Source organism: Sander vitreus, chromosome 22 (assembly GCF_031162955.1).
Source record: "Sander vitreus isolate 19-12246 chromosome 22, sanVit1, whole genome shotgun sequence".
In the NCBI taxonomy this organism is placed as follows: domain Eukaryota; kingdom Metazoa; phylum Chordata; class Actinopteri; order Perciformes; family Percidae; genus Sander; species Sander vitreus.
This window is the reverse complement of record NC_135876.1, coordinates 13759128-13776121: the sequence shown is the minus strand read 5'-3', so window position 1 is coordinate 13776121 and position 16994 is coordinate 13759128. Positions and strand designations below refer to the sequence as shown.

At 41.3% G+C, this 16994-nt stretch overlaps 1 protein-coding gene across 1 annotated transcript in view; it reads left to right on the top strand.

The window, feature by feature from the left end:
• Positions 1-13039, top strand: part of kcnb2b (potassium voltage-gated channel subfamily B member 2b) — an 83454-nt gene extending 70415 nt beyond the window's left edge. Inside the window, exon 2 of the mRNA XM_078280601.1 lies at positions 10665-13039. Within this exon, the coding sequence (XP_078136727.1) occupies positions 10665-12650 (1986 nt within the window). The 3' untranslated portion in view covers positions 12651-13039. The remainder of the gene's footprint in view (positions 1-10664) is intronic.
• Positions 13040-16994: the final 3955 nt, after the last annotated feature.

Sequence of the window (16994 nt, the reverse complement as noted above, 5' to 3'; positions counted from 1 at the left end):
CACCGCAAGCACACAACTTGAAAGAGACTTTGTGAGATTGACACAATGTGCACATCTGAAGCCAGTAGTCAAACAGTCCACATTTTTCGAGTGATGGTGTTGGGGTAGATGCTGGATTCTGATGTGGTGGGGAATATAAATGAAGGGCAGTGCCATTCAGGGCTCAGAGTTGTGCTTTATTCTTTATACTTGATTAGGATTAGCTGACTCCACAGTGACCACTAGTCTTCCTGCAGACCCAAATGAGACGGAGACAGAGAAGGAGATGAGGGATTAATTCAACTCCTCCTTTGCGCATCACAACTCAGGAGCTTTAAACCGGAGTTTTCTCTCCACTTACAAATGACCTCCCTGCAAAAAAGGGAAAGAAAATCAACAAATCACAAAGTCACAAAAAGACATTTTCACTAGTTGAATTCAGCGCCACAGGGAGGAAGAGCTCCCTCTTGTGGGTGTACTCTTTGTCCAGCTTTTACTAAACTACAGCCCAACTGTAATAATGTATCTAAGGTCAGTTACAGCTCAGTGGGTGACCAGTGGAGTAATACTTCCATGTCTTGTGGTTCTCTTCACTCTGCGACAACCTTAATGTTCCTACTTGTAGCACTATAAGCCTTTTTGAACAAAAGTTTTCCCTAAACTGCAAATGTTATCTCATGTTGATGGAATTCATGATGTCATTCATCAAGTTTTTGCTTTGCATTCCAATGCCCCAGGTACCCTGTCTTTACCCTGAAATCTGTCATCCCGCTGCTCAAAGGGCTTCTGCGGATCGCTCAGCTGAATGGTAAAGGCTCTGCATCACAGAGAAAATGTTTAAGTCACAAAGCTGCGTTCTGCTCCACTTGCGTTAGTAATGCTGGGAGACATCCCCATGGTTACAGTGTTTGACTCAGACAGCAAGGTGACACGTAGACGTAGTCATTGAAGATAACAGATAGAGGTACGAGAGGGTAGGAGGAGAGAGAGAGGGAGGGGGGGTTCTCTTTTTCATGTGAGGGTGTTGCTCGTGCGTGGGTGCGAGCATGCGAATGTGACAGTGTGTTTTGGAAAGATTGAAAGGATTGAGGATATTTTACAAACATTTGAGGTGTGTGTGTGTGTGTATGTGTGTGTGTGTGCGTGCGTGCGTGCGTGCGTGCGTGCATGCACGGTAGGGAAGAGTTTTTCCTGTGAGGTTTTCCCCCTTTTATGTGTGACATAAAAGCACCCTAGAGAGGTGACAGGAGAGTAATTCTTATTGTGAGTAGGCTACATTTTTGGAAAGCAGACACACACGCCTCTAACCTCAGCCTCCAAGCTCAGATGGATGATATTATTAGGAGACTCGGGGGTAGAGGAACTTGTAAGAGATCCTTCCCGTGTTGTTATCTGCATACGTACAGGCGAAGCTCTGGAGCAGCCAAGCACCCAGCTAGTTGCCGCACTCACAGCATCATAAATATTAACTGTTACAGGGTTCGGACTGCATGTTTGTTTCTCTTTTCTTCCACTGGTCTGTTGCTTGAGGAAGTGTGGGGCATGGCCGGGTGATTAACACAGGGATCGATACTCAGACGCAGGGCCTATCACACTTGGTGGTAATTACACTTAGTGTTGTTGACTGCTCTCTCTGGCGCTCTCTCTCTGTCACACATAAAGGCATACGCCCCTGAACACAGAGCTGCTCAGCTGAATATTACTCAAAACATAAGAAAGTTATGTATTGTGATTATGTTGTTGTCCTTTGGTATTGTGGCTGTTTAAAAGATTCATCTTTTGCACATGCAGACAATGAGCATGTATAATTTGCACATATATGCATACTGGAAGAGCCCTAGTGTGTGTGTGTGTGTGTGTGTGTGTGTGTGTGTGTGTGTGTGTGTGTGTGTGTGTGTGTGTGTGTGTGTGTGTGTGTGTGTGTGTGCGTGTGTGCGCGTGCGCATGTGCATGCTGTGGAGGGTACTGGCTGTATCTGCCTTCTCTCGCAGGGGGAAGTCAGAGGTATATAGGTTAATAATGTTGTCACGCCATAAGGGCCAGAGGCTTGTTCTCCCTAGAAACGCAGACACACATACAGAAACACATGTACTCACACACCATGCAGTGCACGCTCAGAAACATATGCATATGGCAGGGAAAGGACATGGAGGAAGGACATTGTTTAAATTGAGTTTTAATGTAAATATATATACCTAGATCCTCAGAAAGATTTATTGTAATGGCAAAACATCGCCAAAGCAATTACACAGCAACAAAGTAATGTTAACAGAAGACAAAGGCATAGGAACAAGCAAACCTTAACCTCTGGCTGTCTCATAGCTCATGGCAAATTCTTGCATATTTTACCACAACAGGAATTACTTTTATTGGATTTTCTCCCACTAGGAGTAGTATCTTATTACTGCAGGTTTTAAGCTTATTATACATTCATTTTGTTTCATGAATTAATTTTGCTCCCATATCTTTGTAATTTTGACAAGGTAATAGGAAATATAGCTTTGCGTCTGCCTCACAGTTAGTACACCCTACTCTCCCCTGCGACGCCAAGTCTGCCTGTGACTGCCTAGTCTCCCTCTCTCTGTTTTTTTCCTGACATTTGTGTTGTGAAAGTCAAGGGCCTGCAAGGTGGCTTAGAGGGCAATAGTGATGGACAGATTACAGAGGAAGGACATAGAGAGCCAGATAAAGAGAGCAACAAATATTGATTAGAAGTTTCCCGAAAGTGAAAAGAGCTAAAAGACTAATCGAGACATTGTCCTAAATCTCAGTTTGTTCTTTGCATTAATTTATGCTTTGTGGCGCAGTGTGTATGCCTTTCCTCCCTGCCCTTCCTGGGAGGCTTGGCCTCAGCTGGAACTTTTACATCCAACTCTTAATTCACAAAACTGCTGAGTTGTCCACAGCACACTGTGGGAAATCTTTTTTATAATGCCCTGATGAAGTCTTGTTGAACGGCAAACATATCTGTGCCAAAGACTATACTGGGAGTAGAAATCTAAAATAAAAAAATAAAAAAACAGAGGAAGAGGCCTATGTTACAGGGTCTACAATAGGATGGACCAAGCATTAGATATCTATTTCAGCGGATGGCTCAAGGATCTTATCAGAGCTTTAAATAAATTCATCAATACACATGATTGAGAAGGAGAGTTGCGAAATTTCTCCCAAGGTTGAGTCCAGAAATGGCCTTGCTAGCTTGTGATGTCAAGTTTAGCGTTTGAAGTGTAGCTGTTGGGAGTGTGTGACTGTGAACTCATTGTGTGGCAGCCAGCTCATAAATGTTTAAGCTTACCTGAGTGCTGCTGTTGTGCTGTGTTGTGGCCTAAAAAGCTACGCTGGATGTCACTCACACGTAATTGGCCTTCCTGTTTACTCATTAATATACACGAATACAAAGTTTATCAACTTAATGAACTTAGATGAAAAAAATAATCATAGTATTCGACTGGAGTTTTTCTGTATTTTTTTATAAGAAAAACTGTGTGTGTTTATTTGCTTTAATGTAAGCTGCATATGTTAGCATTCCCAGCTAATTAGCCTTTCACCTACAGTAGTAATCTAGCATTACTTTCTAAGCCTAGTAACATATCATTAGTTTATAACTACATTATTTTTTTACAGTGCTCTCATTCTAAAGTGAACGAGCTGTAAACATTAAAAAGTCTGCTGTTGACAAACTTTTCATCCAACTCACGGAGCTAGAGCTTTAGAGCGAATAATATCTGCTGGAAAATCATTTTAGCCAACATACTTTGCAATTAGAAGTCTTTTGTTTTTTTCTGCGTGAAATCAAGGACCCATTGTTTGGACAAAGGAGGTAGAAGACGGTTGCCAACCTTTGACTCTGCTGGACTTTTCAACTCTGAGTTTGTTTGTATTTGACAGGAGAAAGCAAATGTGGACCAACAGTGCTTTGCATTGATTTTGCTGAACTTTTCAACTTCCAATTCGTATTTAGTTCAGTTTTGTGTGACTACAGAGCAGGCCTCCCGTCAGGAGTTATGGTCCCTTACCTAACCCTCCAGCACCATAGACCTTTGCATGGGCCCCCGCTGGGACTTAGGCAGGAGTCATCTGTACCCTTAACCCCCCCTGACGGTGGGTTTGCTGCAGAGTTTGGCAAAGTTTTGGAAAATATCTTTTATCTCAAAGTTGCAGGTAGTCTGCACTTCCTGCCAGTATCATTCTTCCCCTGAAAACAACAAATTAATGGTTTCTCCTCCATACCACCGCAATTTGACTGCAACATCCCAAACAAAGTCAGATTCTTCTCTATGCTATTTGGCAACTCTCAGGACTCATAAGGGTTCATATGCTGGCATATTTCCCACCCAATGTTATTGTTACAGTGAATTAGCAATACTCCTAATGGCATTCTGGTAATGTGTCACTTGAACAAACAGCGCCCCAGGAATTGTCAGTAAAATGTGTTAGCTAATACGTAATGTTATATGTATGATATTTTAATCTGCCAATCAACCTAAACTCATCTGAGGCTGACACACACAGCTGCGGTGCCTGTTTTGTGCAGGCGCGTTTGTGCAACTACTGGCCAAGCAGTTGAACACACTCTATAAATATTTCATACTAGCCCACTTTCCTCCCTGTGGCTAGAAAAAAGAAAGAAAGTAACACAAACAAATATCAGTATAAATAAAGCCTGGAAAGGGGGATAGCATGCAAGCAATGTTACAAGAATGGGAAGACAAGGGGGACACAATGATGTTTGGTAAAGAGCTCAAACGAAATATAGTACAGTAAACACAAAGAAAATACACTCCACCAGAAGGAACAGTGGAAGATTGTGTGCATGGTGGAGGGACATTCCTCAATAATGTAGAAGGCCATAAGGTTCCTCTCAAAGGCTGTAAGCCCACTCAACCAATTTTTGTGCTGCTGAGTGAACCACACACCCTCAGCATATGTAACATTGGCTGAAACCCTCAGGACCCCTGTTGTTGCGATAATATGAAAGTGAGAGAGAATTCTGTGTATAAAGCTTTGTGCTTTACAAAGAAATCAACAAGAAAAATCATTTACTTAGAAAGTTTGTCTCTAATGCTGATTGTAAGGCACCTTGCTGAGATCAACCCTGAAATTTTGACTTCAATCACATCATGCCAATACTCCTGATTAAGGTTGCCAAGCACAGAGGGATACGTAATATAGTCTCGCTGACTGATGACAGCTGCTGATGAAGCTGAATTAAATTGTAAGTGACACAGTATGGTGATGCTGCGTTATGCAAGACAAAGGGTTATATCCACTGCAATTATTGACTGCACTGAGAGCTGTCAGAGATATATCTTGAAATAATAAGCCTTTATTATTATGCACTAAACTCCCACTGCAGTTGCCAAAAAAGATGCCAGATGGACACTGGAGTGGTTTCTTTTATCAGATGTTGTTGCAAAGTTGTAAAAAGAGGCTTGGGACATTTCAATTGCACACATATTTCGCCAGTATCAAGGGATTCAGTCGAATCAGTTTTGCAATTTATTTCTCTCCAGCGCTTAATGGACTCAGTTATCTTATTCATAGACGAATGGCTTTAGAATTGAGGTCCAAATGGTAATAACTAGCATTCCTCCAAACCTTTCTGAACCTTTGGGGGAGCTGTGGGACAAAACAGTGGATGACCACCAAATATCACATTCCCCCTCTGCTTTTCTCTCTCTGTGAAGTCTTGGCACTCAACCAGCTCAATCTTGACAGAGTGGGAGAGAAGATGTCTCTTCTCCTTTGTTGATTAATAATGAATCTCTCTAAGGGTGCATGTATTCAAGTCATACCCTCACTATCCATGTCTTTTAAATCTCTCTTAGTATGTGTGCAAGTTACCTTAAAATGCCATGTTCGCTCAGTGCCATTATTAAAGGGTAACTACCATTTTTTTTCAACCTTTCAACCATTTTTTTATATTCCTGTTTTTGTGTCTAAGTGACTGATTGTTCAAGCTACAATGTAAGCTATAATGTAAGTATTTACCTCCACTTTTGTGGAGGTAAATACAAGCTGTCAATTGCCCTATTAACTTACATTGTAGCTTGTTTCGCCGCTGCCGACTGCAGCGATCTTGCTTAATACTGGAACAATTTCAAAGACTGTTGTTCCCGTCAGTCACTTAGACACAAAAACAGGAAAATAGGAAAATGTCTACCTATTTCCATGGAGCTATTGGTCTGAATAATGAAATGAAATTGCCCACTGGTTCATGTAAACTTAGTATGATAATTCATTAAATTAACACATTTTGTTATTCTTTTAACTTTTCTTTTTTAATGCATGCACAAAGCTGTGTAGCCATGTGACACCAACACCCTCTTGCATCATCTCACTGGAAAAGAAGACGAAATAACACACAAGTCCTAGGATCAATCGGAATTACCATAGCAATAATCACCTGGATTGATTCCGCTGCAAAAAATTATCATACCTGAGGAGTGGCTCAATTTGTCCAGCACAAATTGATGACACAAGGGGAAGGAGGGAGGGTCAGTGGTGACCTCAGAGGTGGATCATGGTCTGTAGGAGCTCTGAGCGAGAAGATCAATAGGGGCTCGCTGGGCCTGGCTCAGTGTCCATAATGTGATGTGTACGCAGTCGATAGCCTCCCCCAAGCTGGCAGATGGGCCACTGGTGTGGTGTGGGTTATTTTCTTCCCCACAGGGGACTAACAACTAAGGAATGATGGCGATGGAGAAGTGGGTGTGTAACCGTGCAACCACAGTGCTGTCACTGATGACAGGACATTTAGAGAGGAGTTAGTGGACCAATTGACTGCCTCCTGCAGGAACTAAAAGATGATCAGGAAAGGTTATTCTCACAATTTTAAGAGTAGTGGTTGAGATAACAGGTGGCTGAAGATGGAAATCAAGAGAGGCTCAGAGAAGAGGCTCAACTCTGTTTTCTCCTCTGGATGATCTTCATTCTTCCTGCTCGGGTCTCCCAGGGGATCAGATCCTACCTTTAAAGGAGCTGTGGAATTGAAATTGTGAGAGTGGGTGTTGGTAGCTGAAGCGCATTCACTCCCTTGATGCACAAAATATATTCTACAGAACTGCTGCCAACACTGTCACAGGCACTATTTTTTTAAGCTGTCCCTTGAGGGATTGAGCCAGCGGGTTTTTAGTTTTGAGGACATTCGTCAAGTAATTTGTTTTTTCATGATGTGTTTTATAATGTGCTCAGGAGTACAGGCCAAAGTATCCAAGGATTAAAAATAAAAGTCATGTGACATTGAATAATTCTGTCTTTTTCTCCATCTGTCTTTCATCTCATTGTATGTCTTAAAGTGAAACAGTTTTCAGCACAGTCATGCTAAGCAGTCTTTGCAGTAGAATGGTGGAGGGATAGTAAAAGAGCCTCAATAGCCATGGACAAGAAAAGCATGTCACACATCACCTAATCATCGGAAGACATTACCCTCCCGTTAGCCTCTAAGCCAATCAGGTCTCATGCCTGGCCTGACCATGACCTGACTGCACCCTGAGATCAAAACCTCCACAGAAACAAGGAAGATAGACAGAGAAAGTGCTTACATACAGAAAAACACGTGGCATCTTCAACTTTATTTAAGGCCATGTTTTAATATAAATCATGTCTGAATTATGACAGCTCCCATTTGGTCGATCATTTAGCATTTTATTTTGCTTTTAATCTTCAAATTGAGCAATTTCTAGTCATAGAATTGCTCTTATTTTAGCTACTCAGGATAAAAACAAAGACCATTTTTATACATTTCAGTAAAAGCACAGTGAAATGTTGATCTTCATCAGACAGAAGTATAGGTATGTATGTAGGTAGCTTGGTCAGCAGGTAACATTGATTAGTTTAGTAAAATAAAGATCAGGGCACTGGTGATGTTTTAATCCCGGTTATTTTACTCTTTCAACTCCTCTTCAAAAAAGTGCTCCAGAGATTTGAAAGTGTCCGGTTTGCTCAAATATATCTTGTTTTATTTCCAGTCTCTGTTAACTTTTCTCCGTTGGGTCACTTCCAGGTCAACTGGTGTGGCTGCGCTAGCTTCCATCTATTAATCCAGCACTCATGCCATTTGAAGCTATACTTAATGCAACCACACATGCAAATCAGAGGCAAGGAAGACTGAGTCCAAGTAATTGATCTTTTTAACTACTCCCACTCAATTACAGTAGGTTAATGCAAGCCACCTTAGGATTGCTCATCCTCAAGCTCAAATGCCATTTGCTGGTGTCTATGAGCAAGGGGTGCATGGCTGTGTGGGAAGGTGAGATTGCATGGGTGTGGGTTAGTGAAAACATGAATCACTTTCTCTCTTTGTCTTTGAGTGTGTCCATCCATTCAGCTGCTCTTAGTGCAGTTCAAAAGGGCTCACTTGCTCCAAAGTGGAACAGTAGAAGATGAACTGCTTCCTCTGAGGCAGTTAATAGGAATTGAAATAAGGAATAGTTGACCTCTAAGGAATGAGTGAACTTTAGAGTGTATTTTCATAAATTGATAGATTTAGATTCTTCGTGTACCTGTATTTGAAAGATTAAACTATGTTAAACTAATCAAATTAATTATCTCTATGCTCTAATCTACTCCTCTTCCTTTGGAGATGATTTGGTGCCAAGGTGTTCAGCAACAGGAACACAAGCAAAAGTCCTCTGGTCGAGTGGCTTGGCACAAGGGGGTGAGCCTCAAATGTGCTTGCCAAAACATTCAGTGGTATGGAAGCAATGTACGTCCTTACTGTGACTCTACAGTCTTTCCGCTCCCTGCTAGGCCAGGCCCAGGTTGCCTCACTTGGCTGCTAATAGGTTTAACCTAATCAGCAGCAGTGTTCAATTAGTGATAACACTTCCTGTGCTGAGCAGTGACACCTCCTTGTCTCTATTTTGCTATCTGCCTCGACCCTTTTTCAACCCTTTCTCGCCTAATAAAAGGACTTTCTTAGTTCTATTTCAGGCGGTGTCACTAGCCTAAGACCACTTTTTTTCCATTGTGTCAGTGCTAGCTAGAGGCTAATAGACTATATAAATGGCTGACAAAATCAGCAAAATCCTTGAGCTCCATCCCTGCATGATATTCACTAATACGTGATATTTGCTGAATTTGGGAAGTCTCAAAGGACACACGGTGACTGTCTCCAGGTGGCACTGTGTAAATTTATATGAGATAATCAGTGTGTTCTGCAACTTTATGCGATTTGTGATTAGTATTCAGGGTGCCTTGTTTTTCCTGTCCTGACTAAGGCTCTTCAATCTTTGTTCATTAGATTTTAATAGGTTTTATATTGCTCAGGTCATAGAGGACTTCACACAAAAGAATGCAGACTTTTTTTTCCATGCACTGGATTTCAGTTGATTGTTGAGGTTATGCTGCAGTTATATAGTGTGTAGGACCGAGACTCTTCAACTGTGTGGGTTGAGATTCTGGGCTGAGCAGAGTTGAGCTTTGTAAAAATGACAACAGGTAATCCCTGCAGCATTGTAAGGAGGTGCAGAGGCAGAGGCACAGATAAAACATGGAGAGGTACTATTGAAGTAAATGATGAGAGAACCATACTTCTCACTAAGGCTGGGACAATACAGTATGCTTTTGTCCCGATTTGATTCTTTCACGATACATTTGATCTATTAAGGTCGAGGTAAAGAGCTGCAGTTGAAATGCAGTAAACACAGAGGAAAAGGTGGAGAGCAAGACCATCTCTGCAGCCATCTCATGACTACTAGTCACTTATCAGAATAGGGAACCCAACGCTCCTGCTGACTCTGCTAGCCTGGCCGGTCAAGGTGAAGACGGTCAAGACTACGTGGTCAAGCAAGACGATCTCTACATCAGACGGATAACATTTCACTGGAAATGTACCTTGCACAATTTAATGTGACAAATAAAATGGATTGATTGATTGATTGAAATGCAGCATCATGCTGCGCTGATTTCATTGGGATTATGCAGGATGTTCTTACCCATCCGTTTACAGAGCAGAAGCACAGGAAACTATATCAAAGCATTGTAAATTTCACGAGAATGAAGAGAAGTTTTCAAAAACTTGTTTGCTGTTACTTTTCTTTTATTACTGAAAGCAATACATTATATTCTGAGAGAAATAGAGGGATTTTTGGCAGTTCTTTGCAAACAGGTGGAGCCAAAATCCATCATCCTTTTATCTGTAGATGGGTTCACACACACACACACACACACACACACACACAAACAAACACACTCCTCTACTTCCAAAATAGATTTCTGGCCTAGTTATTTCCCCTTATGTAAATGTTCTCCCCATTTAATAATCTATCCCACAATACTGCATTCAATCAAAGATTTAGGTACCTTCTTTTTTCATTTGACATTGCCATGCTGTCTTCCTTTGTCCATACAAACAACATTGTGACATGCATTTATATAATTTATACTCCACACCTTTCAGCCTTTAAATGCATCTTTTTATGTCCTTAATTCAAATCAGACACCTATAATTATTCATTGTATCCCATATCTGCCCCAAACTACTGAGCCATAACATGCTGATTGAGAGAGACAACACAAGATCTATATGTTTGGATGGCTCAGGCGTAGTGTGTTTTTATATCAATTCTGAACATTTAACTTAGTTTTCAGTGTATTATAAATGATAATGAAAGTCACATGAACATGGATACATTTCTTGGGACCCGGCTAATATTTTATTCCTTTCTGTGCTCTCTTTTCAGATTCTAGCCATCATCTCGATCCTGTTCATTATCCTCTCCACCATCGCTCTGTCTCTCAACACCTTACCAGAGCTCCAGATCACAGACGAGTTCGGCCAGGCCAATGACAACCCCCAGCTGGCCCACGTGGAGGCCGTGTGTATCGCCTGGTTCACCATGGAGTACCTCCTTCGCTTCCTCTCCTCTCCTAATAAGTGGAAGTTCTTCAAAGGCCCGCTGAATGTCATTGACTTGTTGGCCATCCTGCCCTACTATGTCACCATCTTCTTAACTGAGTCCAACAAGAGTGTGCTGCAGTTCCAAAACGTGCGGCGTGTGGTGCAGATATTCAGGATCATGAGAATATTGAGGATCCTGAAGTTGGCCAGGCACTCCACAGGGCTCCAGTCTCTAGGGTTTACTTTGAGAAGGAGCTACAATGAACTGGGGCTGCTTATTTTATTTCTTGCCATGGGCATCATGATATTTTCCAGCTTGGTCTTCTTTGCTGAGAAAGATGAAGATGCCACCAAATTCACCAGTATCCCTGCCTCATTCTGGTGGGCAACCATTACTATGACTACAGTGGGCTATGGTGACATTTACCCACAGACTTTACTTGGAAAAATTGTGGGTGGACTCTGCTGCATTGCAGGAGTGCTGGTAATTGCCCTACCCATCCCCATTATTGTAAACAACTTCTCTGAGTTCTACAAAGAGCAGAAAAGGCAGGAGAAGGCTATCAAGAGGAGGGAGGCACTGGAGAGAGCCAAAAGGAATGGCAGCATTGTGTCAATGAACCTAAAAGATGCCTTTGCCCGCAGTATGGAACTGATGGATGTGGTGGTGGAGAAAGGTGAGGACAAAACCTCCCTGGACAACCATTTGTCGCCAAGCCGCTGGGGCAGCTCGACCAGGCACGCATCCTCCGAGACTGATCTGAAATCTCTAGATGAAAGAAACCCTGAGCCACAAAGCTCCCCTAATTGTATAACAATCAACACCACTGGAAATCCCCAGCGGACAAACAGGACCCCACAGCACCTTAATGTGCAGAAACTGGAGGAGATGTACAACCAGATGACCAAGTCACAGTCCTTCACTAACCTCAACACTACAAGCTCCATGAGCACTCTGAGCACAACTATGACTGCCCCCATCTCACCGAGGAAATCTCAAAGCCCTGAATTTACATTAAAAGAGGAAGTAGAGCTGGAGATGAAGGAGGTCCAACCCTCCTCACCAGATATCTTTGCAGGCTGCTCAGCAGAATTTCGAGAACAAGACTCCAACTCAGATGAGGAAAATGCTGGGCCCTGTCAAATCAGACACCCCAGGGCACCACCCTCTTTGGATCTCAGCCAAGTGAGGGCCATTGATGACCACAGCTCTCCTGGTGTCGTACTCAAAGATGGCCTCTATGAATCCATCAACCCAGGTGATGGATCAGAGCTCCACATAGAGGAAGGGGAGAGCTTTACCAGTGCTGTGGAGAATATCCAGAGCTCTCCAAGAGGGAATAACCCTCTTAAATTAAAGGAATTAAAGGTCAACTTCACCAAGACCTCTGCTGAAGGCCCGCTTACACCGCCCAGCACTACCTCTCCTGGAGACATCAGCTCCAGCATCCTGGAAGACGATTCCCCAGAGGGAGCGATGTCACCGCTCATCCCCAGTACAGAGGATCTGGTCCCAGTCACAGAGGAGGAGACCTGCCCGTTGTCCCCTAAAAGGCTGGTGGTAGACACCCCACCTGGCGATGAAGATCAATCCACAAAGAGCCATGAGGAGAAACATCTGATGGAAGTGGCGGGCGCTGCAGTTGGACCCTTGTCACCTAAGACAGCAGCACAAAATTGCACCCAAGGTGTGGTTGGGGCAGGCGAGGAAGTCAAAGCTGACAGCAACCAAAGTGGACACAAAGTAGAGAACCACATGTTTACATCCGATATCCACCTGATACCCGGGGACGGCAGCCTCTCTCCGACCTGTGAAACCAGCATGTGACTGTAAGAGAAGCTCTAACGACCCACTGCAACCTCAGCCTGGTGTGTGTGAGAGCAGGAAAGAAAAGACAAGGGTGCAGTTGTAGTGAAAGATATTTTTGCATGGCATGACAAGTCCCCTTTACTTGTGTCGTTGTGTTTTGCTGAAAAGAAACTGCAGTGCTCCGTGCAGATTTGAGAATGACTTTGGGGAAAACAGTGGACTCAGAGAGGAGGCTCTTGAAGAACAGAGGGAATTCATCAACTTATGTAGACATTTTGGTCCTCCCAATGTACATAATGACAGTCTCCTTTTTCTAGCAAAAAAGAAGGAAATGCACAGAGGGACTTATCTGTAAAAAGCATGCATTTAAAAAAGACAGATATTTTACGGTGCTTAGTTTGCTGAAAGCGCTCCACTGTAAATACTAGGACATCTAAGGCAATGACAATGCACAGGATGGCAACGGAAAACTGTCACTGAAGGTATAAATGTTTGTAATGTGAAAAGGGAGGGGTGGGGTGGGGGGGGGGTTGAATGAGAGCCCTCAGACTGGGTGATGCATTGTAGCGATCTATAAAAAAAAACAACAACATATCATTACCTTTTGTGGAAATGCAAAGTGTTCCCATGACGACCCTGTTATGTTTTTTCATGTGAATAATGGTGTATGAAACTGTAACGTTGACATTATTGCTTTTTGGTTTTCATAACCACTGTTGAAATTTCAGTTGAGCATCCGATACTCAGTCTTTGAATTAAAGGGCCGTGGGCAAGAAGGACAAAAACACCTTGATTCCCCTGCCACGCATACACCTGTAGTTGCCAAATAAATGTAACCAGTAACAAGAGAATATCAGATACTACCGCTACTGAAAATATTTATTAAGTGGTTTCAGAAGTTAAAACAGGGTTTAAGATTTTTTATTCCTTGTTCATGCCTTTTGATTCCATCCAAATCACAAAAATAAATCGTATTTACTCTCCGACATTAGATATATACATCTAAAAGTAGTTTTAAGAATAAAATATGAAATATGTAGGTCTAGATTGGTTGTAGAATAATCTACAGTAGGTAAGTGAGATTCCATTAAACAGAGTTCAGACTATTTATTTATTCAGCACAGTAGATCTGGTTATTAACACACATGTATGCTTTACACTATAATTATCTATTTTGGAAATTCATAAGTGATAAACTACCAAAAAAATGACAATATTCCTTCTAATATCAATGGACCAAATCAAGCACACTGACAAGCTTTCATCTATCTCAGCTGCATAGTAACATATATGGTAATAACATGTATTATGACAGTAGTTATGTTTTTTTTGTTTCCTTATGGTTTTTACCTGCATTGTGTTCATTCTCCTATCCTCAGCGCCCTGATGTCGTTATTGACATTTGTTCCATACTACTGCAAGTTTATCCCATCCTGCTGATAAGTTTAAGGCATCTTTTTTTGTATATACGTAGTGTCTTGAAATGTAATTTATTGTGTTTAATGTGAACAAAACTATTTTCAGTCAAACTTAAACCCAAAGGAGTTCATCTTCTTTCTCGCTTTTGTTTTACACTGACTGAAAATATCTGTTGTATGTTGCCTTTGATTCCAATTTAATTGCTGGAATATTTGTTCATTGTTTCAGCATGACACTTAGCTGAGTGTACTAGTAGTGTGTTTGTGAAAGCCACACAAACCAGAATGGTACTAACATGAAGTAGGTGGGTGAATTTTTTTGTTGTTTATTTTATTGGGTTTTTTTTCTCGTTATTATTATTCTCATGTTTTTTTGTTCTCACAGAGAGGTGTGGAATGTGCAATACCGCATACTGCAATCTATGCAGGCCAAGAATTGTGGCACTTTATTTTCTGTCTATGGGATTTGTACAGTAAATGTACAGGCAGAAATTACTTGTATTTTTCAAATGTTATATCTTTAATATGAGGCAAACAGTATTACAACTACCACAATCTCACAAACAATGCAAATGAGAATTTGACTTTTACTTTTTCGTATTATATGGCTGGCATATGCTGTCTGGCACCTTAATGCCAGATATCAATGGACCTCAAATTTGATTATCTGTGGAAATAGGGATCCAAATTGACCGCTTTGGGCCTTTTATATTCTGTTAGATTTACATAAAAATCTAACAAATGTCTGTAGAAAGTAATAAGGATAATCTAATTTCAATGGCCACACACAAAGGATTTTATGTTTTTTGTGAATTAACGTTGAGAATAATTCTATTTTTTCTAAACCAAAATGGAGCATGACCACAATTTCCTGCCATATGGTGGTTGAAATGATGCCTGCCTTTTCATAACACTTCTGTTTATGAGAAGGTAGCAAGTCATTTTGCTTTGTTCATATAGCACTGTACAGAAAATTCTAATTTTATAGGAGAAATCAGGTCTTTATGTAATAGATACAAGTAATGTTATTGAGTTCTCAGGTTTTCTATAACTCTCTGATGTTCCGATTGGATAGATTCTCTGTTTTTTTCCTTAACAGCTAATGTCAACTAGTTACTTCTGTATTTTTTGAAAGGTGATGTTGTCAAAATCCACATTGATGTCTTGGCTCCTGGCGTAAGGAGCAACAATATTTCTCCCTCCTCTTGGGTAATCTGTGTACCACCATATAGTATCCACCCCCATGAACAAAGGGAGAGAAGATTAACTGTTAGAGTTTAAAGAGCCCCTGTTATACTCCTTTTCAGCATCATATTTGTATTCTTGGGGTCTACTAGAATAGGTTAACATGCCTTGATGTTCAAAAAACACATCATGTATCTCATACTGCCCATTGCTGCAGTGCCTCCACCTGAAGTTTGAGCTCTTGGCACGCCTTCCCAAAAAACCCAGTCTGCTCTAAATGGTCAACTGCCCCCCTCTGTTGTGATTGGTCAACCAAATTCCAAAAAGCCGCTGGGCGGGCTGTGCTTGCTCAGGCAGCACCCATGCAGCACATATGAAAAACTGGGCTGGCATTCTCAATCAGTGACATCACTAATTGAGGAATTTCAAACAAGAATGTGGGCGAGGTGTTTTCAGGCAGTTGAGAAAAAGTGCTGTCTGTGAGAGAGAAAGCTCCATTTGGAGTGAAATGTGTTTTACATAGACAAAAAAACTATATAACACACTGAAAGATGGAAAAAAAAAAGCATAATAGGGGCTCTTTAAGAGAAAAAGACAGAAGGAGAGTGTCTAACTGACCACAGACAGGCAGGAGAGAGATCCCTACTGTCATTGAACTGCTACATCTGATTATTTCCCATGCTGACAGCACTGAGTGCTCTAATCCCTATAGCTTCAGATGCTATAACCCCATGTCATGCCTCAGGCCCAGTGACCAGTGGGTAAAATGAAGACCAGGATATGGGAAGGCTATGAGAGTTAAGAAGAGAGATGAAATGGAGTCCTCCTAAATGGTTCCATTGCATCAGATGATCAGTTGTGGTCCATATTTCCTTTTGTCTGGTTACATATTGTATGCCCAGACCAACATAATTTAACTCAGTAATCAGATTTGCATGAGAGCTCATGGAAATAACGTTGAAAAGATTGATCACTCATCGGAAACACAGATTCTTTGGTATTATCCAAAGTAAAAATGCGGTGTCAGCGGTGGTTGTTGTTGTTTGGGGTTTTCATATTTTCTTTATGAAGGAAGGTTTGATAATAACCTTCTCGTTAAAGCTATTTCTTTTTTTCTGTACCTCTACGTTCAATGAAACGTTTTTTCTTTATCCCTTGCTTGTAGCATGCATGTCTCCGTGTTAGCCTTGAGTAATCCTTCATTTTGACAGGTAGAGTAGAGAAACAAGGGATTGATCAGCTATATTCCCTTGGGATGATGTTTGTGTGGATACTGAAATAAATTCTGTGAGCTGACAGTGAAAGGACTGCGCTCTGTCTTACTGTCTCATAGTGGCATTATCATCTGTGATACCGTACAGAGTGGAAAGGTTGTGTCTTTATTTTCTCTGAGAGAATGGGTACTGTCCGTGTCACTCATGCGTGCTTACCGAACCTTGCTCCCTAAAATGCATAAAACTACATTGTTTCTTCTTGTGTCTCTATGTATTCTGCCTCTTACAGTTTTTGATTTTTTTTTTTTTTTTTTCTGTTCGGCTTTTGGAGAAAATTATTATTATTATTATCTGAGCTACAGACTGTTTCTGTTCAAAGTAACATATTTGTATGCATGTAGTAGTCCGAACAATTATGTGACCACAGAACACTTTGTTATGGTACATGTATGTCAACATTTCTGTAGAGCATTGTTCCCCATTACGTCTATTAGCATATTCAGAATAACAAATAAATGTGTATATAACTCATGTGTTTGTGTGTC